The 22,626-nt window shown below is 46.4% G+C and overlaps 1 protein-coding gene across 2 annotated transcripts; it reads right to left on the bottom strand.

The window, feature by feature from the left end:
* Window positions 1–13: 13 nt before the first annotated feature.
* On the bottom strand, window positions 14–21,596 carry LOC119197299 (E3 ubiquitin-protein ligase RNF19A-like). 2 transcript variants are annotated; one of them, XM_037453491.2, is made up of 11 exons: window positions 21,365–21,596; window positions 14,581–14,653; window positions 9,747–10,717; window positions 6,023–6,231; window positions 5,241–5,385; window positions 4,914–5,076; window positions 3,846–3,960; window positions 3,438–3,599; window positions 2,916–3,129; window positions 2,680–2,823; window positions 14–2,489 (listed from the first exon to the last, which is right to left on the bottom strand). In XM_037453491.2, the coding sequence occupies exons 3-11, from the start codon at window positions 10,430–10,432 to the stop codon at window positions 1,688–1,690; spliced, it is 2,640 nt and encodes an 879-aa protein (XP_037309388.2). In that variant the 5' UTR covers window positions 10,433–10,717; window positions 14,581–14,653; window positions 21,365–21,596; the 3' UTR covers window positions 14–1,687. The 2 variants fall into 2 exon arrangements, with proteins under 2 accessions (XP_037309388.2, XP_037309387.2); XM_037453490.2 differs by lacking the exon at window positions 14,581–14,653.
* Between the last annotated feature and the right edge of the window lie 1,030 nt (window positions 21,597–22,626).

The raw sequence follows: 22,626 nt of genomic DNA, 5'->3' as shown, positions 1-22,626 counted from the left end.
TGAGGACACAGCATTTCATATAGATTTTTTTATTTTTCTGATATGCATATACACGCATAAAGTAAAGGAATTACCAAACAAATATACAAATACCTTTCCCCATTCGGCAGGAATTACAAATTATATCTGGCACTAGTGTTCCAATTAAGATCAAGAAACTGGAGTCTTGGTGAAGAACCGAGAAACCAAACCAGATAACGGAACGAAAATGTTTTGATTTGAATATGGGGAAGGAATAAACGTGATCATTCGAAAAGACAAAATACCCTTCGGGGTGCTTCCATTAGGTTTAGAGTACACGTCTGCCAAGCAGCACCGACTGGCCAAATCAACAAGAAGAGGGAACCCAGAACCGACCCACGTATCCATAGTAACCAGTGTGCATTGCAGAACGTCGATGTTAGAAGAAATACAGGTAACAGTACAGGTGCCTCGGGGTCGGCCTCGGTTAGTGGAGTAGCGTGTGGAAAAACGGGCCCATATGTAACGGAGTCCCGGGTCTAGTCTTGGGTGCGGCCATCAGCCGTCCTCTGCAGTGGACCAAAGGACGCGCTATACTGTGTCCACGGTATAAAATCTAACAAGAGCCTGAGTGCTGTCTTTGGTAGGCAATTGAAAAGTCTTCATTTTCCATGTCTACCACAGTATGAATGGTGTGTGTGTGTGTGTGTGTGTGTGTGTGTGTGTGTCCCTCCTACACAGACGAGACGTTTTGCAACCTATTATGAGTCTTGAAGACACAGTGGAGAGAGAGACAAACGCAGAGAACACAAACGGCTTGTAAGAAGGCACCATGAGTTAACGAAGAAAGATATCAGAGCCCTCTAGCTCGGCGAGGCCATCAGCCCCAATAAATCACCTTTAAACAGGACAAAAACATGTTTTTCTTTTATACAATTTCACAGAATTGAGCCAACCCATTGGTTAATTTGTTACTATGAGTTTCAGCATTAGCTTTGAAAACCATGGCCTTCCAGAGACCACTTTCTCAAAATCAAGTCCTCTCCCACCACCCCCCCCCCCTTAACACATTAACACAGAAACCTGACTAAGTCCTCTTAGCGTTTGGGGCAACATCAGCCACTGTAGACTCTAGCTGATAAGATGTGATCCCCATCATCTGTGGCCCGAGCCAGTTTTAGCGCTAAAATGACAAACCCAGGACAATTCTACCGTTTCATATCAAAGAAACATGTGGGGCGGGAGGGAGGTCTAATCATAAATACAGATAAGAATACAAAGATTCCTCTGTTACTAATATATTTGGATGGGAAAAATAAATGAAACGGAAAGAGTGAAGAGTAAATCATATTGCCTGGACCCTTTTTTTGAGTTGACTTCTGGAAAGCTGGAACATTAAGATTCCCGCATGGTGTTGAATTCAATTCGGAGAGCCCAAAAAAATCATATCAAATAGTAGCAAAAAAGGGCACAGTGGTTTTGTCGAAACACCCATGCACACGGACGGGACAGCGAGCCAATCAGAGGGCTGTGTCCGTTACATGTGAGCGAACGAAAGAAGAAGGAGAAAAATGAGCGTTGGGCAGCACCGGGAGAAGAACACCAGCGTTCACAACCTCAATGTTACTTCCATACTTTTTTACTCTGGGCACAATAAGAAAACGCAGGTGGAACTTAAAGCTGAGCGGAGGAAACGCATCTGTGCAGCACTTAAGGCATTGAGATGTCAGATGTCCGTCTGTATGCAGGAGTTCTTAGGCGGCTGCTGCTGCTGCTGGGGCGGGCCTAGTGCTTGGTGGTGGTTGTTGTTGTTGTTTTCCTTTAGCAGCTCTCTGGTGTTGCTGTGAGAGTCCAGCTCAGCTGGGCACACCAGGTTGACATTCTCCGCTGTGATGATCGAGGGAGGGGAAAGCTCCGCCCCCTGGCCCAGGGAGGAGGAGGTGGGGGAGTGGGGCCCGACGACACCGCCGTGACCCTGCGAGGAGGACGAGGAGGCGGGGCAGCTCTCCAGGCGGTCGTTCTCCACCTCAGGAAGCGGGCTGACGGTGGCAAAGCGAGTGTGGTAGTCGCCCCCCCCTGAGCCGTGGCTGCACGACGTCTTCATGCTCTCCAGGTCGGAGCAGCTGAACTCGGAGAAGTGGCTGGAGTGGGAGTCGGCCACGGACGGCAGGCTGCCGCTCAGCGACGGGGAGTCGAACTCGGAGGAGTTGGTGCTGCGCTGCTCCAGCAGCTGGGCGTCCATGTCCTCGCGCGTCTCGTTTATCTTGGTACCCCCGGCACCGCCTTTCTTGCGCAGCTTTCCTTTGCTCTTTTTGCCCCCGGAGCCGCAGGAGGAGGAGCAGGACGCCTCTTTGGCCCACTTGGCGGCGGGTCCCTTGCCTTCCGAGGAAGTGCAGCCGGCGGAGGGGCAGGTCCAGCCGCAACGGGCGGCGTGGGCGCAGTCGTCCACGCTGCTGCTGCCGCTGTGGTGCCGCAGTTTACCGGGTTTGGATTCAATGTCAACCTGGACTTCCATACTGTTACCATCCCTGGGACGTGGGAGGAAGAGGGACGGATGAGAAAGACCAAAAAGAACCACAAATACTGCATGTGGGTTTGCATGTGTGATTTAAGGGCTCGTGGCGGCAAGTATTTCACCCTTGACACTTTAAATTGAAATAAGGTAACGCCCTTCTCCCGTCACATGGGGTATTCCATTTCATTGTGCCAAGGACTCACCTGTCGAGGGGCATGTAGGCGTTGAGAATGGATCCAGCCATGGCTTTGGTGCTAGCGTTGTCGCTAATTGTGCCCAGGCTGATGGTGCCAGACTCGCCGCTCAGACTGCAGCGCTCCTTCTGCACATCGGCCTGCACCTCCAGCCTGACAACATGCAAAGGGTGGGGGGGGGCTGTCAGACAATGCAGGAAAAAGCACAGAGTCGAAAAAAAGAAGTCAAAAGCGAGTTTAGGTACCTGTTTAAGTAGTTGACCATGGCGCTGCCCGACAGGCTGCCAGTGATGCTGGCCCCCGCCAGGGCCATTGTGGAGGCAGTCTCGCTCAGGTTGTCCCTGATGGCCCCCAGGCGGTCCATGTGGCTGCCGCTGGCACTCAGGCTGCCCGTCAGCCCCCCGACGCTGCCTTCACCGATGCTGGGGTTGTTCCTGGCGTCAGCCACCGATGTAGTATCTACACAGAAGGTAGGAGACAAAATATTTTTAAAAACCCTGATTAGGAACAAACAGTGCTGTGCCGGAAAAATGAGTGACTTAGGGAATTCAAATGTGCATGATCTCAGTTCTTTTTTTGAATAAGCCGGGGGCTTTTTTTCTTTCACAGAAGCGGAACAAAGGACATTTATCTTTAAGTGTGAAAGAACACTCAACAAAGTGCAGCGGATTTCGTTTGTGTGCTTAAGGGACAGCTCTATCATTGGCCGACACAGGCGTGAACACTGTGGGGGGTGTTGTTGTGGGAGGTGGGACACTGAAGCTCACCGGTGGCAGCCACCCCGCTGCCGACATTCATGTCGTTTTCGTCATCAAATTCTATGCGGACACCTTTTCCGTTCCCAGCAGAGACGCCGCAGCCTCCGCTACGGCACAGCGAGATGGGCACCACGCCATAGACGTACGCCAGCATGATGGGAACACCCACGCCTGGGGGGAGAGGGGTTAGACAGTACATTTCAATCTTAATGCAATAGCTCATGCTTTGTAATAGCCATGCACTCAGAAGGATAAACCAAAAAGATTCTTGAAGCTAGCAAAGGAAACAAGGACATAAGGGTCCTCGGGCAAAGGCGAGAGCAGAGCTACAGGGACACATGGCATCTGTTCATCCTTAGAATGGAGCTGCTCTCTAAATGTTGCAAGGAACTGTGGGGTGGCGGACGACAGACTGACCGACAGTGACTGCAGCCACCACCGGAGACACGATGACAGAGAGGGTGACTCCACCGGCGATCACCAGGTTCCTCTTGTGGTTGGAGATATCTTTGCCTTCATAGCGGTTGTGGATCTGACGGAGAAAAGGGGAGCGATGAGTGGAACTTCTCACAACCAGCATCACTTTGACAAATGTATTTTACATGATCAGAGCCTGGAAACAACTGGTCATTCAATTAAAAACAGAAAGACCGTCATAAGTTGCAGCCGGCGGGACAGAGCGAGGTCACAACACAGGGAGGCCACAGTGGGAACCAGCCACTATATGAAACCATGGCATCGAAATGTAGTTGAAATACTATGAGTCAGCAATAAAAAAAAACTATTAAATCAGGCACATCTTGGGACACTAAATGCACAGGTATTACGTTTCTGTGAAACAAACTATTTCCAACTGATGGCTGACAAGACTCCCCAGTTGCTCTGATTCAAAAAAATAATACACAGGTCAAACTAAAGAACGATACTTATTACCAACAGGGGCTGCTTGTTCGCTGTTATTCTAACACTGGTGGTGTGAGTGACACTGCGTCAGTGCAGCTCTTTCATAGATTCCAGGCACAAACTGCTACCTTCCTCTGGCTGGTTCAAGCTCAGATGTTTCACTCGTGATCACTGCTGTAGTCTGCTCTAAGGGGAAGGAAACGTTTGTTCGGTCTGCTTGCTTCTTCTTGGCAGACTTGAGGGGGTGGGGGGGAGTGGAGGGGGGGGGGGGGGATTTTGGAGTCTGATTCTCTTTCATTTCACATTGATTGCATTTCAATGACTCACTCACACGGCAGCTTGCTCATAACTGACCTGGCTTCAGATAACTAGTATATAACAGATCAGAATACAAAGTACATGACACTACTTCATTACAACATACTGTAGTTACTCATTCATTTAGCTAGTTCCACTGTGATATGGCTGGTTATTTAACACTTTCACGCTGTCAATAATCTGCCCCATGCAGGTCGCAAAAGCTCCAACCAGAAAAAAATGTGTGTTCCAGAGTGCTTCCCATGAGCGTCTTGTGAGCCTCACCTTCCTCCCCACATACACTGGGATGCCGATGATCATGGCGGGGATGGCTATGCCCGCGATGAGCGCAATGCCGACTGGCGCTCCCACAAGCGTTCCCAGCTGCCAAAGGATCTTCTTCTTCCTGCTCCATGGCTTCTTCCCCCAGAAAGTACACCCTGACGGACTGAGAGTAGAAAGGCGGAGGAGGCTAAGATTGATACACTAACAGTAAAACAGTTTCATTTTGATTCATGAATTTACTAAAGATAGACCAGCTTCTCTGCCAAAACACAAAACCAAACCAGCAAATCAAGGTGACAGGCCCTGCATGCCTGAGGACAAGCTGACCTCAGGTAGTGCAGGTCCGAGATCTCCTTCATGCAGAGCCAGCAGAACTCGCAGCCGCAGACAGCGCAGGTCATGTGGTTACAGCTGCCGTCGTTCATCTTGATGATGTAAGCGGCACAGCGCGGACACGGCTTGATGTCGTCGGCTGAGAGGAATGGAAAAGACAATACGGCTTCAACGGGCATCATACAATGTTCCTGACTAGTTAACTCTTCGGCTATCAGAAAACAAACTCAGTCTGTGTCTCCTTAACTCCAAATAGCGTTGACTATGGCTTGCTAGCGATTGTTACGGATGGCCAAGTGGCGGCATGTACAGTGTGACCCCTCTCACCCCGGACATGAACTGTTTGTGCCCCTTCCATCCAGCAGGAGGCTGAGGTCCATCAGGACCAAGACCTCCTGCCACACTAACAGTTTCTTCCCTTCGGCAGTCGGGCTCATCAACAGAGCCCGGTGCCCCCCCTGACTGACTCTCACTCTCATGTACACTTTGTCACTTTCACTTGGCACTTTGTTTAGCTGGTGCACTTTATCTTTTTATTTCTCAACTTACTAACACTAAGTCCAATTCCATGTATGTCTAACATATAATGGCAATAAACGTTTCCCGATTCCTGATTACTGATTGGCAGGTGGCTCATTGCAAAAAGAACCCATTTCTTGTTTCGCTTTGTGAAGCGGTTACATAAAGGGGACAATTAGAAGACAGCCAATGGATGACTATGTTTGCTTCCTATAACTGCACACAGTAAACAGGGGAAAAGGAAAGCGCAGGCTGACCTGCGGCGCCGCTCTCCTGGCTGTAGCTGAGAGAGGACGAGCGGACCGTCCTCAGACGGAGGCTCTGGGCTCTCTGCTGTCGCGCCGCGTCACACGTCTGGTTGGGATGCCACAGCTGCTTGCAGTGGTAACAGAACTCTGTGTCGCAGCCCTCCCTGCCGCACGTGATCTTGGGACAGCTGGCGCAGCCGAAAGCAATCACTGCGTACCTGGAGGGAGACAAACGCGGCGTTATCAGTCAGGAGGGAACCACAGCACCATGCACATCTGTGTTCCTTTGCTTCGAAAGAATGTTTGAAAAACTCATTTTTCTCTCACAAGAAACAATGTGCTTGTATAGAAGATATGTGTAACCTAGTTCAAGACAGGACATTTTTATTGTGTCAAGAGTCTGGAGGAGAGTCTACAGCTGTCGTCAGTCAGCCTGAATCCTTCAGTAGCCGCGTCTGCTGCTATTGCGTATTTATTCACATCATAAGAGGCGCCGCGAATCCCCTGACAGTGACGTATACTGGCTAGTCCACGCCATGGGGGAAACCCCAGAGCGGGTGACGTAGTTGTATCTGACTGGGGCCTTGCAGCCACCCCTCCCCCTCTCCAACTGACCTCAGATTAAGTTTCAATCACAGAGCCTGGAAGACTTCTTCCGCTAAAGGAACGGTTTACTCTGCTGAGGGATCGAGTAGAATGCACCCAGGCACGTCACATGTGGGAAGACCGTGGCTTTAGTGCTGCAACTCTTCTGGTGGGAGGTACGCACCAGAGTGTGTGCATGCATGTACCCCCCCCAAATATAATGGTAGAGGACTCCTACAATATGGATAGGTTTATCCAGATGAAGGCCAGTACACAGAATGACTTCAGCAACCTCGGCCTTACTTTCAGCCAGGAAACACTATTTCTGAATTTCCCTTAAATCGGAATTCCTCATATATTAAGAAGAGGACCTGCACGCAGAGTGGGAAGGCTAATCAAAGTATAAAGAATATTTTATGACACAGGTATTTCGACTTTTTGTGCCTCTCACTTTTTCATCAATCTATTTTGCGTCTTTTCTGGTCAAGGTTACAAAACAGGACATCCCACAAACAGCTCCGGACAGTATTCAAGGTCACTACGGCGACATGAAGAAAATGTACAAACAGTACTTGGAGAAAGTCTTATGGGATTGAAACAATTCCTGGAAGAAAAGGAAATGGCTGTGAGAGACAGAGACATATATAGAGAGAAAGAGGGACAAAGGGAGGGTGAGAGAGAGAGACTCACACAAAGGGGGAGAGAGAGTTTTAAACATGATAGAGACGGCTCATGCAGACGGTCTGAGGGTTGTGATTCTACCGGATAAGTTGGTCTGCATCCCTGGTTCAGCGCCACCACTAGACCCCAATGGTTCATGCTTACAGGTTCCAGTGGTTTGCAACTTTATCCTGGAACATTCTTACACGCGTCTATGCCATCTAGATGCATCTTGAATAAATTGTGGACCGTAGGGCTGCACGGTATAAGATCTCCTTACGGTATGAAATTCTCACATACTGCTCATACCGGTGTTACACCATAACAACTGAAGTTGCTCTTCGGCAGGCGGCAGATTTTATGTTTACACGTCATCACAGAGCGCCCGATGCTGGTTGTCTTACGTGTGTTGAGATTGAGTAATGGTTATAACTTTATAACAACAATGAATACCCCACAAACTCTTTACAGAGAGGCTTTTATACTGGTATCTTATGGAAGGGTTTTTCATTTTTTGGAGAGTTTTTCCTGTATCGATGTGAGAGTTTCGGGCCAGAGGATGTCGCATCTGTACAGACTGTAAAGCCCTCTGAGGCAAATTTGCAACTTGCGATTTTGGGCTACTCAAAACGTGTGTAGCCCACATACACTCACCGGCCACTTTATTAGGTACCCCATGCTAGTAACGGGTTGGACCCCCTTTTGCCTTCAGAACTGCCTCAATTCTTCGTGGCATAGATTCAACAAGGTGCTGGAAGCATTCCTCAGGGAGTTTGGTCCATATTGACATGATGGCATCACACAGTTGCCGCAGATTTGTCGGCTGCACATCCATGATGCGAATCTCCCGTTCCACCACATCCCAAAGATGCTCTATTGGATTGAGATCTGGTGATTGTGGAGGCCATTTGAGTACAGCGAACTCATTGTCATGTTCAAGAAACCAGTCTGAGATGATTCCAGCTTTATGACATGGCGCATTATCCTGCTGAAAGTAGCCATCAGAAGTTGGGTACATTGTGGTCATAAAGGGATGGACATGGTCAGCAACAATACTCAGGTAGGCTATGGCGTTGCAACGATGCTCAATTGGTACCAAGGGGCCCAAAGAGTGCCAAGAAAATATTCCCCACACCATGACACCACCACCACCAGCCTGAACCGTTGATACAAGGCAGGATGGATCCATGCTTTCATGTTGTAGACGCCAAATTCTGACCCTACCATCCGAATGTCGCAGCAGAAAGAGACTCATCAGACCAGGCAACGTTTTTCCAATCTTCTATTGTCCAATTTCGATGAGCTTGTGCAAATTGTAGCCTCAGTTTCCTGTTCTTAGCTGAAAGGAGTGGCTCCCGGTGTGGTCTTCTGCTGCTGTAGCCCATCTGCCTCAAAGTTCGACGTACTGTGCGTTCAGAGATGCTCTTATGCCCACCTTGGTTGTAACGGGTGGTTATTTGAGTCACTGTTGCCCTTCTATCAGCTCGAACCAGTCTGGCCATTCTCCTCTGACCTCTGGCATCAACAAGGCATTTCCGCCCACAGAACTGCCGCTCACTGGATGTTTTTTCTTTTTCGGACCATTCTCTGTAAACCCTAGAGATGGTTGTGCGTGAAAATCCCAGTAGATTAGCAGTTTCTGAAATACTCAGACCAGCCCTTCTGGCACCAACAATCATGCCACGTTCAAAGTCACTCAAATCACCTTTCTTCCCCATACTGATGCTCGGTTTGAACTGCAGGAGATTGTCTTGACAATGTCTACATGCCTAAATGCACTGAGTTGCCGCCATGTGATTGGCTGCTTAGAAATTAAGTGTTAACGAGCAGTTGGACAGGTGTACCTAATAAAGTGGCCGGTGAGTGTATATGCCCATAGTATGTAGGTGTAACCATCAAAAGCCGTAAACCAACCTCCAAAAAGACCAGGAAGGATGTAACTAACTGTACACTCATATTCAAGGAGTTCTTGTATTGGCCCCACAGACCTTGACATAAGTGTTCTCATCACCAATTATTTTGAGCTTTTTTTAGTTTGAAAAATTCAGAGGTGCAGGACAGGGGGTCGCGACCCCTTGCGAGCAAGCAGCGATTAAGTAATTTTCTGGCACATGCCTTGAGCCGGCTTCACTGCGGCGCGTTTTATCTAAGCCTACCTGCTGCGAGTTAAGGCACTTCAGACATGGTGCGGTTCAGATTTGACTGAGTGGCAGTCAGCATTGGGCCCTGCGGAGCCTCGACAAAGTCCCAGTGCGGTGAGGGGGAGGTTAGACAGGGAAACCCTACTGGATCATGGGGTCTGTAGCCTAAGGCTAAAGCTTCCAATGCTGTGGGGCATACATACGTTTGTTCATAATGAGTGCACAGTATTCCTATTGGAAGCTGCGCCGGTTTGGCTTTCGACTTTTCGGCATACTTTACATTACATCCTTAACTAAGTTAAATTGACATGGGGTCTCTGCTCATTGGATATAGATTTACTTCTTACCCACAGTCCGGCGCGGGGCACCAGCGGCAGTCGGGGTCGGCCACCAGCCACCTCCTAAGCATGAACTCCTCGTATTTGTCCATGAGCGCCCGTTCGCCCAGGATCATGTGGATGTCGTGCGGGTTGTAGCGCTCAGAGCACTCGGGGCAGCTGATGTTGACGCGTGACTCCGAGATCTCGATGCGCAGGTACTGCCGCAGACAGTCGATGCAGGAGCGGTGGTGACAGGTCATGATGTCTGGGAAGCTCTCCCTGGAGTGGCGCAGAAGGCACAGCGGGCACTCTAGCAGCTCTCCCACCGCCACGACGCCCAACTTGGAGGAGGAGGAAGGCCCAGAGGCAGATGAGGTGGAGACGACAGCAGCAGCGGAGGCAGCGCCGTTCCCAGCCACAGAGAAGAAGGCAGAGTTCTTGTCGCTACACATCTCAGAGTGGATGCTCTCGATGATGGCAATGCCGTCCACCCCTACCAGCCCCAAAGGTCCAGGGAGCTGGAGCTCTCTGGACCTTTGGCGCGCCGATTTGGACTCCCGACCTCTCCGCCTGAAGAAAGAGGCCAGGGAGAGGCGCCTCTTCTTCGGGGCCTTCTTCACAGAGGGCAGCGAGATGGACGACGCAGTGGACTGCAGGTCCCGATCGGAGCCCATCACCCCGCCTCCCAGCGGCCGGTGCTTCTGTAGGCTCATCTCTGGGGGGGGACCGGCGGGGTGTGCCAGCGGGGAGCCGGGGCTGGGTAGCCTTTCCTTTGCATGTGCAGGGAGGTCCGGGAGCGGGATGGGGCTGGGAGATGGGGGGAGGTGATGGATGGGGGAGGGGGAGGGCGTTCCAGGGTAGGGGGACAGGGCTCCTGAGGGCCCGTCTGCGCTTAAGACATGGTGGCTTCTCCTAATCAACCTCGAGGTCAAATCTAACAGCCGGATTTTGGCGGAGGGGTGGGGGGTCACCTACGGCAAAAACTGATGCAACAGAACCTGGAGAGAGCAAAAGAGAAGGGAAGAGGTCATTTTAATACATGTTCATAAGTTGTGATTCAGTCAATCACCTTCAATGTAAATACAGAGGTCAGCTGCTTTTTAATTTTCCTTCATCAAAGTTGACACAATACAAGAAATAAACAGTTAGCATCTATTTGAAAGAAAAAACATTTTTGATTATAAGAATATGCAGCTCAACGCTTTGTCTGGAGTCACTGCTCCATAGTTTTTTACGGTCTCTTCCACAGCGCCATGTGGCAGGGCATGCATCATCAAGTAACCGCCGATCAACACTAACGCCTACTGAGCTACAGACGGTCCGAACTGTTCCAGAGAAGCAGGGACTGTGTGTTCAGTCATGTGCTATGTTCCTGCTGTAAGAACAACAACTACAAAAAGTGTGGACAATCGTATCGTTGCAGAGTTGAGGCAAATATGTCTGCGCTGCAGCTCGCCGCAGCGGGCAGAGAGCACCAACGACTACTACGAACCGCCCTGAAGGTTCCTGCATTTCTGATCAGTGTGTGGCTCACACAGCTGAGCGAGAGGGCGAAAAGGAATAGAGCTAGTTAAATATCATCATTTCACAATTTCCTGGATGACACAACATGGAACTATTATGCATGTTTGACTAGACACTCGCACGCAAAGTGATAATCAGTATAGATGGTTTTTGGGACCAATCTGATTAGAGCTTCCTGCTCGCTGTACAATTTCACACGTTTGAGAGGGTGAGATAACTGTTGGAGGCCAGAAGCAATGACTGCTTTTAGAAGGCCCATGCTTGCTTGCTTTGCATAGTCGGCTTGTTCAAAATGTGCTTATCTTATAGCTGTAAAACAGATGTGCATCACCACTGCTTCACCAGTCAACTCAAAGAACGGATGTCTACATCTCATTTACATTGATTCCGCTTGCCATGAAACTGTAGGCTAGGTATTACATGGCTACAGGTCAGATCGACACAGAAAGTCCATTAGAAGCCTGCCTTTGAAAAAGTTAATTAAAAACTGTTATTTAGGTATTTTGTTCTTGGTGGTACACATCTGGAGGTTTGCTTTGAGAAATGTGTCTGCAAGGGGTATGGGATTGTTTACAATAGATCAAAAATTCATTTTTGACATGAAATGAACCATTTTGGATTACTTTTAGTAAATTCATGAGCTACTCTATTTGGAGGCTAGGCTGTGCAGATATCTAAAACAAAACAAACATTTGGATGTAGATAAACACGGCCAGGGTGGAAGCCTCAGAATACGGATGGGCTTCACAGGCTACAACCTCTACAAAATCAACAAAGCGGTGTGCAACCATGTGAAACCAGCATAAATAGTTCTGGGAGTGGTTGGTTGGTCCCACGGTTTTCCTCTGTCAGACTTTTCCTCCCTGTGGTTCTACTTCTGTGGTGTGCTTCCTGTTTGTGGGGAGTGGTGATGGGGTGTAGAGGATAGGTGACAGTTATTTTAAGTTAGTGTTACTACCCTCAAATCCAGCTTGCTCACTGGGTGTCCATGCTCATATGTGTGTTTATCGCTGCCTCTGGTTACAGCCTGGCATGGAGCCATGCAGGGGTTAGAAACACACAGTGGTGCCAACAAACACACACCCATAATCTACCCACAGGGGCTGGGGCCTGCACAGCATGAACTCTGACTCCTGTAAAGGTGCATACCTTAATCACTTACTGTTTTTGCAATTGCCCAACCTCAACAGTCAGTGAATCTGCACTGCTGAACCAAAAAGGGCAAAACCAGCACAGAGCGCAGCACCACTGTGCTGTTCCTCTGCTCTATTGTGGGTTTAAGAAGAGGACATTGGTTCTGCACTACCAGCGTTTTGGCAGTTAACCTCCTGTTTTGTTTTTGAATCTGGTGAATGAAAGTTCCCATTATTGGACAGTGAGAGAGTCAGTCAGTTAGGAACAGTGTATACGACCAATCACAGCAGCCCGACTTAAAGCATACTCTGCGTTATGGTCTATTTTCTAAAATGAACAGCATCATATTCTTATAGACTTCTATACATTCAGAGGAGTTCCCCCCTCTACTAGACATAAGAAAATGCCATTTAAAGACATGCATTTGTTTCACATTTCCTTTGTTGAACATGTTTAACACATATTCTTCCTTACAGTATATATAAAGGCCCCTTTAAAGCCTGCAGTACAAACAGTGGAGTATAAAGACCGGCTTGTCATGTTTTTGACAACATATGAGAAAAAAATGGCATGGAAACAAAAGCAAAAGATTAAAGAAAACCACTGGAAGCCCCCTCATGCGAGTGCATTGTACTGTAAGTGAGATATAAATGTGCAACAAGTAGTAAACACGAGTGTGAAAGGATAATCATTTTCATTCAAGAGTTAAGAGACGACCGCAGGGCAGGTGCTTTGTCGTGACCTTCATGTCTGTCACAAGCTGAGCATCTACAATCAGCCAAGGGGTGACCACCCCGGCTTATCACCGCTGAGCAGATGGCTGTGTGGGGTGGGAGGATTGATGATGCAGGTAGACTGGGCCCTGTCTCATCTGAAAGGACCCGGCCAGGTCCCACTGACAAAATTAAACACTTATGTCAGCTCATGAGCTGCGGTCAGCGGTGAAGGCGTTCTCCTAGAGCGTGCCGATCCAAATCCAACCAGTATGTGGTGGAACCGGGAGAGAGCGAGAGCACAGAGGCAGAAAGCGGAGGGGAAGGAATGAAGGGTACTGAAAGAAAAAGGTACAATTGGAATAAACAAGAAGGAAAAAAAAGGAGCAGGCAAAAAAACATTTGTACAGTTGAACAAGGAGGGAGGGACATCTCCCCTCCTTGTGACCCCTCTTCCGTTGCGTGACGGCAATTACCGTAATTTCGCGACTATAAGGCGCACCTTCAATGAATCGCCTATTTTAGAACTATTTTCCTATGTAGGGCGCACCGGATTATAAGGCGCATAGAATAGAAACGTAAGAATCGCAAGATACTGCAGTAAAACGTTTGACTGGGGCTGCGTTATGCATCCACTAGATCGGGCTGTGCTAAATCAAACGTTATTAAGCGTTCTGAAAACTCTTCACTCCCATGGTAACGTTGTTTAAACGTTAATGTGGATATTAACAATATCTCTGACCTCCAACTTTCGTTCTTGATTAATGAAACATTTTTTGGCAAATGCTTTTGTGCATCTTGCACAGAGAGGCAGCGCTGGAACAGACGGTGGCGGACCGTCAGCTCGATCCCGACATCCAACTACAAGCTTTAATATACGCTGTTGGAGCTGGAATTACCGCGGCTGCTGGCACCAGACTTTCCCTCCATCAACCAATTGATCCATATATATGGCGCTCCGTATTATAAGGCGCACTGTCGTTTTTTGAGAAAGAAAAAAAAGGATTTGAAGTGCGCCTTATAGTCGCGAAAAATACGGTAAGTGAAATACGAATAAGAAAAATGAATGAAAAGACCAAAAGGAGAAAATAAAGCTGCTTAACTTTGCCCTGATCTAAACAACACATTCTGATTTGTCCCTTAAGACAGAATTACATGATTCTGGGGATTATAAACAAACATTTTAGCTCGAAAAAGGTGATTATGTGCTGAGGGAAGGCTTGAGATCAGTTTCACATTACAGGTTGACAGATTTAACGCCGGGAGGATGGCTCTAAAATTGAGGAGTCATGGCCCAGTACAGCAAAAACATTCTGAACAGACGGTAGTGAAATTTCCAAAGACAGACATTGAAGACAATCGGAACATTTTTGTTCCTCCTCACGTTGTTCTGTCTCCCAAGTGGGATAAATATGGTTAAATCCAGTGCTATTCCTAACCAGATAGAAAACTAAACAGTATCTTTAAAAAAAGTGTGTGTAACACTCAACTGCAAAAAGGTCCATGAGCATGGGGACACGCCTGGCCACCCAAAGTATTATGCAGCTTGCAGCAACAGATTAGCTGTGGACAGACATACATGAACAGTGGATGCAACACTACAGTAAACACATGCAAACACGCGTGACCTCCTGGACCAGATTCAAATGCAGTCATTATTGTATTGTAAACAGATGCCTAGAACTAGTCATCTGCTGTATTTTACACAGAAATGGTAAATAAAGATTTTTTAAAAGGTAACTTACCTTGATCCAGTGTAACCTGTTAATAATACGCCATTGTAGCAGACAAGAAGCTCTTTTAATATTTACTCTTATCTGGCATTGAGGTTACAGATCGACGCAAACCCGTCAAAAGACCTCTGGTCTGTGCAGCCTGGGTTACTGTAAATATATTAGAGGATGAAACGCACTACGTAGCGGTGAAGGGCTCATTCTAAGTTAACAAAAACCTGGCTTGAGATAATATATGAATAAAAAGAATTATTATTTTACATCCATGCAAAAAATACTCAACCCCTCACATTGCTCCTTTAAATGGACAACGTACAAAATGTTTTGGAAATAGCAAGAGGGTGCCAACATGAAACAATTTTGTGATGAGCACAGAGACAAGGGGAGCCGCAAATTGAAAACGTTCATGACATAATAGCCTCTTTAGCAACGTTTCAAACAAAGCATAAGCAGCGAGGCACAAAGTGCTGGCTGACTGCAGAACACATTGAATAACTGCAGTGCATAAAGATCCAATCCCTCCATTGTGATAAACAATACTCACAGGTGAGTATTCAACATTTTTAATGGTTTATTTGTTGAGCCACAGAATACAAAGACCATATAGTACAGTGCGAAAAAAAAATCACTAACAGGAACAAAGAATGTAAATAGTGCAGTGAGAATTTCTGTGTGCACAACGAACCAAGAAAGCCGACCAATGAGAGCTAGCAGACGAGCTTCCCGTGGGCTGACCTCAGCTGACCTGCTTCAGCAGCCTGGGAGAGTCCAACTCACACTAAACACAAGCCGAGAACACTCTACTCTAAAATGCACCCGGCCGTGGATTTATTGTTTGTTTTTTTTAAGATATCTCTAGAATCACCAACATAAATGTGGAAAAATATTCAGTTCATGATCACACCTCAAGCTATTTTAGGATAGCAGGATAAACTGACGGAGGCAACGACTAATACTTAAGGTCCCACTAAATTATATTCCAACCATGTTGCAATGCTGGTTAAACATAAGCCTGGTACTGCCGCCTCTCAACGAAAAGGTAATTAAAGGGCAAACCTCTCATAGCCAAGCCTCGTCTTCTCCTGTGGAAATCAGCACCTTTCTGCAGGCTAACAAGGAGAAGACCACCCGTGGTGACTCAACAGAATTTATTGCACATATTCCACACAGAGATGAAAGCATTCTCTTCCAACAGTGTTTCCTTTCCACTGCTCAACTCGATATACTTTTAGTACGGGGTCGATTTTCCCAATTTACTTTTCCACTGAGGAACGTGCCTCCTCAACGCAGGCCGGATTCTTAGCTTGTCGTCATAGCAGCGCCACGGAAAACAACCATTCCATCTCCTTCAACCCGACCCATTTGCAGAAGAGAAAAGTGCACTCTCTTGCTGGATCATCATCACATCGTTGGTTACCAAAAAGAGGAATGCCAGAACTTTTATTGGAACTGGTAGGGGGGGGGCTAGGAAATGTGACGCTATGGGGTGGTATCCTGGCTATTTAAAAATGTTGGGTTTGTGCAGGGAGTTCTGTGTCATGCCAGTGACGACTCAAGGGAAGATTCTTCTTAACCAATCGGTGTTGCGACTCCACCTTTTAGTTGACCGAGAGGAAAGCCAAAGTAACACTTACTAACCACACGATACCAAAATGATGACCTCAATACTATACCTGCCAAAATATTACAATACCACAAATAAGACACTGGAATATGTATCTATGATTGTAATAAATAAAACATCTGTAAGGTTCCCTTTTTACCAGCTTGTTCCTGCCCAGCTTTTTGAACACATAACAAATGTCATTCATATTAGTATTAACCCACAGCAAGATATTAATGAAAACTACATGGTAAAATCATAGCTTTGATTATACACTGCTATGTAGGCCTATTGTACGTATCTGACTATAGTTATTTCCATAATGTATGAATTATATTATTTTACAGATGTGTGTGTTTGAGGTGGGTTGGGTACATTAAAGTTGGACACATAAAGGGCAATTTCTCCCCTTTATTGAAAAACGACGATGAATATTGCATCTAGTGTGTATTATTTGGTACGATTCTGCGTGCATTCTGACCTCATGATCACATAGGCCCACATGAGTGAAACTATAGGTTATTTTGCATGTTTATATTTCTGCTGGACTATTCAGTAACTAATTTGATGTCTTGCTTTGTCTTGCGTTGCACTTGCTTGATGTTTGACTGTTAGGAAAGTTGTTGTCAGGGCTGCCATCTCTCACTGTTTCCCCGTGTGACACACTCGCTTTTGAATGTTTCACACTCACGCCACACATCCGATGTAAAAAACCCCCCAAAAAAACAATCCACGCTGGTTCATCTCCAACCTCACCGACGGTACATGGCGCATCTGTGACGCTATTCGTTGCACGTTGACTTGCTAGTTTGTCATAAACAAAGTAAGCAGATTTCAACAGGTTTCACTAAGTTTAGCCGCTAGCAAGACATCTCGTAGCAGCTGGTTACAACACGCCTGGATTTTGTCGGGGGTGAACGCTACGTGCAGCGATCAGCCCTTTAACATCGGCAAGGTACCTTTCTAGTACCGGTACGCCGTGCAACATTACTATCCACAACTCTGGGAAAAGAGAACGAAAAAATAAGTCAATTGGCCAATTGGTTTAGCATACATCTAAACTTAGCCAGAAAAGAAGCTGTGGTAAATGTGGTCACAGTATTTGCTTGGGGTTGCATGAGTGGACAAAGGAAACCTCCAACAAACAGGAGAGGAGAGGTACATTGAGGGACAGGCAGAAACAATAGGTTCAGACAGAGAGATGAAGAAACCTGGGGAAGAGTGATGGCAGGCCAGTAATGACAGACACACAAGTGTGAGCAGTGGGGGAAAAAATGCAGTAGCTGAGCTGGTGTATTCAGCCAGTCCGTTTCAGTCCGACTGCATTCCCGGCTCGTCTGTCTCCTGTGTAAGGGTGCCTCGATGCACATTCCTGTGATTGTTTGGGCTGGTGGGACAGTCACTGCATTACTGAGGCTTCCCGCTCCATGACTGGGTGGCAGGCCAGCACAGCACTGACTGAGTGATGTGGGATAGAAGTCACAGCACTCCTCTCGGCCCACAAGTGCGTGGAACAAGCTATGAGCTTGCTGGCTGTATCTATATAAGGGCCTGAAGACGACACAGTGTACAGCGGTTCAAAGTAAAGGAGGTCAAACATTTGGTTTGGTTCAAATATATTGTATTCCTCTTGCACTAAGGTATCATGTTGTCTGGTGTTATGCACCAACCGGCAAGTCAAATTCCTTGCATATCTGACATATCTGTAATAAATGTTTCCTGATTTGAATCGAAACCTACGAGATGCCATGGATTGAGAATGGTGCAAACCAGAACCACAACAACAACAGGAACAGGGGAGGCATTGTTGAGTGCACAAAGAGGCAAGGCTGGCCGACAGGGAGAAGAACTGCAAAAATAATTTCCAGCCTCAACAAAGCCAGTACAGTCTGCAGCTGCCCCCCCACCCCACTACACACAAACATACATGCTTCACTCAGTGAGGAGGAAATGAGGTAAGCACACTGGCATTTCAACTCAGCGTAGAGCTAAAAGCTAGGGCAGAGGGTGTGAAATAGAAAAAGGTATGGACTGGGTGATTCCCCTGGTAAGACAGATAGGAGGCGGAAAAAACAAACAAACGCCACATATGAACGCTGATAAGATATTTGCCCACTCGTAGAGCTCTTGCGGCAACTCATATGGAGGCAACCTACCTTCAACCTCTCCAGTTGTATTAGTAAATGGTTGGTGAAACATCATTTTTAAGAATAGCCCTTTTACAGATCTTCACCTCTGCCTAGTGTTCCTGAATAAGATGATGTTGTGATTGCTTGCTGGCCTGATACACACTCAACATCTTTTGGAGCTGTGTATATGAATGACATTCGGTGTGACGGCAGTGTCAAAGTTTCAACATGTGACAACGTTTTTTATTACTTCTCAATTGACACTGTTCATGTTATGTAAGTGCATAGTAAATTGATTTATTCCATTTGGTTTTTGAATGCTATGAACAGAATAAATGATCAATTCACAGAGTCAACCCTGAAGCCTTCCATCTCCCATTAAGCCCCCTTATCATAAAGGGGCAGTGTTTCCCCCACCATTATTATATACAGGTCTGTGTGGCACTCGCAGCAGCAGAGAGCACCAGAGTGACTACCCCGTACGGCCAACTAATACGCCCGCCCTCGTCGGCTGAACAGTTTGTGCCCAACTACTAGACTTATACACGCCCCCATGACCATTTGCCCGACTACTACTACTACAACCCCCCCCCCCCCCCCCCGAAGTTGTAAACCTAGGGGAAACACTGAGTGGATTTCTCCTCTTGGTCTATGACAAAAAGACTACTTGTTTCTTGATTTATGCTCTCAATAAACACAGGTTTACAGCTTTTGAGACGCATGCGGTCTGCTGGTGGGTGCAGGAAAACATTTATGATCCGAATCTCTATTTTAAAGTCTTCTTCAAAAGAGCAGGATGTTCATTTAGTAAGTGATGGTTGATTTAAAGTAAAACAAACCATAATCGTATAGCATACTTATTGAGATTCACTGCGTTCCTCCTTTGCATTCCAAAGAGCAAACATGGTGACGGCTATATTCCACGGCAGCCAAATCAACCAAATAAGCTTAATAAGTCAACAAACCATGGGTGGCGTCACAATGACTAGGTCCACTTCCTACAGCCGATAGGGCTAACAGTCCCTCAGCCTAACTCCCCATAGAAGGATATATGAGGCAGAGCACAATGAGATAGATGCCGGATCATTCAAGTTGCATAATGGCAGGTCATAATCAATGACAGCACCCTGATGTGACCCAGCCCCCACCACCTAGCAGCGCAGCTGTGTTTACCACGGCCCTGACAAAACACATAGAGCACACAGGCCAGGTGGTCACGCTGGGCTAATGACCTTTCTATGGAAGAACACAGGTCTGGACAACATGCTGTTAAGCCATGGGAGGCCTTTGACACCCAACCCAAACACTGATTACTCTGGAGGGCTGCCTCCAGCACACAGACATAGAAAAAACACCACAAGTGTGGCCCCATCAGCGTGGCGAGGAGTCCATTGGAAATCTGTAGTGCATCCAGCAAAGATGATCGTGTCAATTCCAGTTTTATAGACCAGTATCACAAGTAAGATACAACAAGCTGAGAATAGCAACCTATGAGAGATCCCTCTACCTGGACGGACACACATGCAACAGATGGCATGTTGATAGAATAGATCAACATAATAAAATGTTAATACAACCAACCAGGGTGACCCATTCTTACACGGATGGAGAGGCTACCATGCTATAGGTCATTATAACCCATTCATGCACAGAAGGCACACCAAGTGTCTGGCTGAAGGCCTTGTCGACGGGGACTGGTGGAACTGCCGATCCAGTGATTGAAGGACAGCTCGCTCTTATGGACCCGGGTTGATGCAGAAACACATTTCAGGTTGCCATCTGGAACCATTTGGAGAAATAATTTTTGGCCTTCGGCTGCTCAGAAGTGAAAAACGTTTTATTGTGTAAATAATAGGGACAAAAAAATGTTAAAAAATGTCTTATTATTTGCAATGCTAACTTTGAGCTATTGCAGTAAGGACAGCGGACAGACAACGCTGGACATTACAGCTACATTAAGTCAAAGCACATTAAGTTGCCTGATTGTGGGTTGAAAAGTATTTTGTCTCACCTTTTACTATTAAGTATTAAAAGTAATTAAAATACAAAAAAGGTATAATACACACACACACACACAGAGTGTGTTAAAAATAAAACATAACTCAACGGGGATCTCAATCTTTATCTGAAACAAGGCGCATCAAAGGATGTCACTACTAGTAATGTTAAACTATCTCCAATTCCTCATGAAAGAAAGTAGGGATCAAGCACACAGCTCGCCAGCGGAGACGATGGTGAACTCAAACACAGATCCCGGTTGTACATGTCAGGTGACCACAGCGTTACCGGAGTCTTCATACTTCAGTCACGTTAGATTAGAACTCTCTCGCTGCTTTTAAAATTTTTAAAATCAGCTCTGCATTTCAAGTTACACGCTGCTGCCGCTGGTTAGAAAAAACAAATCGTCCCCTTACATTTATTCGTTAATATTAACATATGCAATCACCTGTGCTATGGTTAAAAATGAAACAATTGTAAAAAAAATATTGACATTGTTTCGGCGTTGTTTCTCTTTAGGTACAACTTATCTTACGAACAACCTTAATGTTACATTAATAGCTAACGTTTGGTTAGCTGGATACGGTCCGCGTTAGTTGGTGTTTCATCAGCAGCTGGTACAGGTGTCCTACGAGTAAACCAGGACACACAACCACCATAAAATAGAGCCACGAGTCACTAGAAATGTCCCGTGGGTCTCCCAGCTAGTCGCTACCAGAAAGCCAGTCAGCTAACCAACGTAAACTGTGGCCAAACACAGCGCCAGTTAGCAGCTGGCTAGCAGGGTTAGCAAGAAACGATGAGAACATACCGTCTGTTGCGGATGCCACTGGTTCCGCAGACAGTAGCAGAGACGAACGGAAACCTTCTGCCTTCTAAAAACGGTTTCCAGTAAATCAATCACTGTCTCCGGTGCTGTGTGGTGAATTACTTCCTTGCTGCTATTAAGTTATTTTTTCTGTCCCACCTCTCCGCTGCGTTCAGAACGACGTCGCTTCGGCTCCCACAGAGCTCCCTCTGTTCTTTGAGTTCTCGTCCTGGCTGAGAAATTCAAATCGCATCGCGAGATTTGGAGCAAAGTTTCAAAGGCCTCGCGCCAATCGTGGTATATTAACTTTGTACTTTAGCTTGTGCAGCATTTTCAGCAGAACTCGTTATGTTTAAACTGTTATAATTATTGTTATATCATACTAATTTGAATAATTATCAACACGCAAAAATGTAACCACTCATCTCATTGGTTTTAAAACGCATCCCTTCACACATTCCGCTAGTACACTGTATTAATCCTTTTAAGGATGAACTTTTTTGTATTTGTATATAAATACATTGTACACTGCAATATATACATTAACGTTGAGAGCTCCCTCATGTCCTTTAAATTACTTGCATGGTTGGTAAATAGCAACTTTTTTCAATAATTCAGATACAACATAAAATATTTGGTTAAATGTTGGTTGATTGGCAGACTGGGCAGCTCCAGGTGGACAAAACTGAGCTACAGTGGATTACATCATAGTCGAAGTCCCAAAACAGACTGTGGAAATCATATCAATCGCAGGAATCCAAGGTAAACTGATGTTTTTGTTGTGCATATGCATCTTGAAAGATACCAAAGTGTGCAACAAAAACAAGGGATCATGGTGTTTACATCAATCTGTGGGAATGGACGATTTTACTGGAAATCTTCTGGAAGCCAGAAACTGACAAGAACAAACATTAAGTGGCTTCTGGTTAGCCTTGGTAGGACCTTTTGAAATATCTTCCACCTTAGATAAGCCCCTACAGGAATGGACACTGTTGATATTTTAGACGGGTGGTCGATCCATTGATATAGTGAAATCAGCAAAGGAAGCATTGATGATGTGAAAAGGAACCAGTTCCAACATGAGTTTCTCAATCAGTTGGAGACCCATTTCAACCAGAGCTTTCCCTCTTGATTCTGCACAGCCTACTTTCTGATTTACAGCTGTCTGGAAAAATAATTAAAATGTGTGAAACAAAAAAACAGCTTAATTTGGCATTTCATCTGGTGTTCTCAGGTTACAAGTCAAGATGCAGCATGAGCTTATT

Source organism: Pungitius pungitius, chromosome 11 (assembly GCF_949316345.1).
Source record: "Pungitius pungitius chromosome 11, fPunPun2.1, whole genome shotgun sequence".
NCBI classification, from domain to species: domain Eukaryota; kingdom Metazoa; phylum Chordata; class Actinopteri; order Perciformes; family Gasterosteidae; genus Pungitius; species Pungitius pungitius.
The sequence above is the reverse complement of the archived record's forward strand: the minus strand, read 5'-3'. Positions and strand labels throughout refer to the sequence as shown.

What these genes read in the sequence shown, in the direction of transcription:
- LOC119197299 (XM_037453491.2), bottom strand. Translation starts at nt 10,432, where the DNA reads ATGAGCCTACAGAAGCACCGGCCGCTGGGAGGCGGGGTGATGGGCTCC. An exon ending in CAGCGGGGTGGCTGCCACCG is followed by an intron (nt 3,130 to 3,437) that starts GTGAGCTTCAGT and finishes CCTTCTGTGTAG; the next exon opens with ATACTACATCGGTGGCTGAC. An exon ending in GCCTACATGCCCCTCGACAG is followed by an intron (nt 2,490 to 2,679) that starts GTGAGTCCTTGG and finishes CCCACGTCCCAG; the next exon opens with GGATGGTAACAGTATGGAAG.